Below are 2,605 nucleotides of genomic sequence, written 5' to 3'. Positions count from 1 at the left end.
AATTAACGTTCTACGATTGTCGTCTTGTTTATCAGCGGTTTAGAAACCGCCGCGAATCAAGTGACTTTGTACAAGTTTGGATGTATTTTGCGGCTAAGGTACAACCGCCGCAGTATATGTCTTGTTTGTCTACATGTTTATAGGCGGTTCTGAACCGCCGCAATCCCCCCATACAAGTGTCAAACGTTTTTAGTCATTATGGCGGTTTAAAAACCGCCGCTAAGTTACGAAAAAAATAAAAAAAAACGCAGAATTTGGGTTTTTATTTATAAAATCACATAAAATTATAATTAAATATTATAATAAATTTTGTTCCTTAGATTTGTAATTATTTTATGAGTTATTGTATTGACGGGTAGAATCTAAACTTGTGACAAAACCAAAAAAATATCCGCAAACCAAAATGTATTTATCAAAATATCAACAAAATATCTCTCTTGCTAAGAGTTGCAAAGTCTACTTTAAAAAAATTATGCATCAATCCAAAATAATTTCAATCCTAAAGTACTATTTTCTACTGTGTCATTCCGTTGAACACATCCCTGCAGCAATCTCTGGTGAGAGTTCCTCACCCTGCCGTTGAAAAAGATAAAGCAAAGCACTCTGCATTACCTTTATCCTTTTCTTGTCTGCTGCTGCTTCATCTTCCATCGCCTTTCTTTTCAACTTCTCGGCTTCCAGTTCTGTCTGTAGTTCATTCAGCTTCCTTTGCGTCTCCTCTTCTTGGACTCTGTTTACTGACGGTTGGAAATTTGTGCCAAAGAGTTGACTAGGAGTCGGTCCGAAACCCACTCCACGCACTCTACCCGGTTTCTCTCTTCCGAAAACCTGAGCAAGGGAGTCATTTTGGGACAAGACTCTAGAAGACTCATCCAGTTGCTCAATCTCCAGAAGTTTTTCCTACAGACATAAGACAACAATATGGATCCGATTCAAGTACATTCAACTTAATTAAAACTTAAACTGAGTTTATATTTGATGCACACGATAAGCATAAGCATGCATAGGGATATACATCTGAAGTGAGAGCAGAGAATACTTTTGAATGGATTGCATTCCGGTTCTGTCACAAAATCAATTTGAGGAACCACAAGACACCCAATTACGCTATAGTTTTCATCATTCAGAACTCCCTGGATTCCAAGACTTATACTGTTCTTCTTCTATTACTAAACTTGGATTCTAACCTTCTACTGTTCTCTCTCTATTACTAAACTTATGCATATTACACATCATCAGAATATGCTCATTTAAGTAAATGTATAAATACATAAATAATTAAATAAAATCCGTTCAAAGAAATATACCAATACTAGTATTCTAGTAATTTTGATAATTGCCCCTAATCATGTGTTACATATATATATCGAAACAAATAATTAGGACTGTTAAAACATCATTATTCATAAAGCAATTTTCAAAATTTCTGCCCAAATAAATAACCTTTTCGCTCATACAGATATTTTGTAATTAAATTGAATCCTTCACATGTATACAATATTATATCATGGTATAAGCTGGACCCAAAAAATGTATTTGTAAACATTGAATGAAAAGAAACCCACAACTTATTTTCAGCTCAGCACACAAGGAATGAGCAACTAAGAGGCAGCAATAATGTATTGATGCATTAGATATCAAAACTTTGATGACTATACATATTAAGTTGTACTTACACCAATTTCTCTTGCCTCATCATTAATATAAGAGCCATCCCTTCTTTTGTGAACCTTGATCCACAGCTCTCCTCTACCGATTATCCTTCCTTCTTGTTCTGACTGAAATAACAAAGTTTAACCCAGCACCGAAATACACGCAATCAGGGAGAATGTTTTAAACATAAATAGTCCAAGGAGTGAATTCAGCAGAGCAGTACAATATTGAAGAGTGAATAAAAAGTACACTACCTCTTCTTCCCTCTGCCGAGCCAGGCTTTTCGAACCGCCAGTGTGGGTATACAGCTGTTTTGACCGATTTATCGCATTTTTCTTGCACTTCTTCTATTGGTCCATCAGAGTAAATGGGTATTAGAAACTGTTTTACAAAAGACACAATGCAAAGGTGATTGTACTATACTATACCAATATAAATACTATTTTTACCTTAGTCTCAAGTTTGGCGCGATAATCAAGGTACCATCTCCAGTGATCTCGATCAATTCCAGGCGGACGATTCTCGATATTTTCTTCAATCGACAGTGTTGGCTCGTAGCAATCATCATACAACCTCAGCCTTGTATCTTTCCAGGACTTCCCCATACTTTTCAAAATATTTTTTTTATAATTCCTTCACTATCTTCATCAAACTGGAAGATTTGCTGCATAAATGACACGATTTGTTAAATAAATTTGCTGGAATACTCCCTGGTCAAGGAGTTGGTCAAAGGTAGCCACCCATTACAAAAACATCTTTTAGCAATAAAGAATAAATCGAAGAAGCTGCACCATCCGACGTCAACCCAAAAAAAATGGAGTAAAAGATATCTATTGACTCAAATATAATACTGACTAAAAAACGCACAAAGGATTGAAAATCATATAATGTCATTAACAGCAATCCACCAGCCAACAAATTAAAAAGAGAAAATGCCAATTCAGCCCTTAAG

At 35.5% G+C, this 2,605-nt stretch overlaps 1 protein-coding gene across 1 annotated transcript; it reads right to left on the bottom strand.

The window, feature by feature from the left end:
* Positions 1–398: 398 nt before the first annotated feature.
* LOC107485653 (uncharacterized) lies at positions 399–2,258 on the bottom strand. Its single transcript, XM_016106187.3, has 4 exons — positions 2,103–2,258; positions 1,908–2,000; positions 1,677–1,778; positions 399–900 (listed from the first exon to the last, which is right to left on the bottom strand). The coding sequence occupies exons 1-4, from the start codon at positions 2,256–2,258 to the stop codon at positions 523–525; spliced, it is 729 nt and encodes a 242-aa protein (XP_015961673.1). The 3' UTR covers positions 399–522.
* Positions 2,259–2,605: the final 347 nt, after the last annotated feature.

This window comes from Arachis duranensis, chromosome 4 (assembly GCF_000817695.3).
Source record: "Arachis duranensis cultivar V14167 chromosome 4, aradu.V14167.gnm2.J7QH, whole genome shotgun sequence".
Classification (NCBI taxonomy): domain Eukaryota; kingdom Viridiplantae; phylum Streptophyta; class Magnoliopsida; order Fabales; family Fabaceae; genus Arachis; species Arachis duranensis.
Note: the sequence above shows the minus strand (reverse complement) of the source record. Positions and strands in the feature narration are given on the sequence as shown.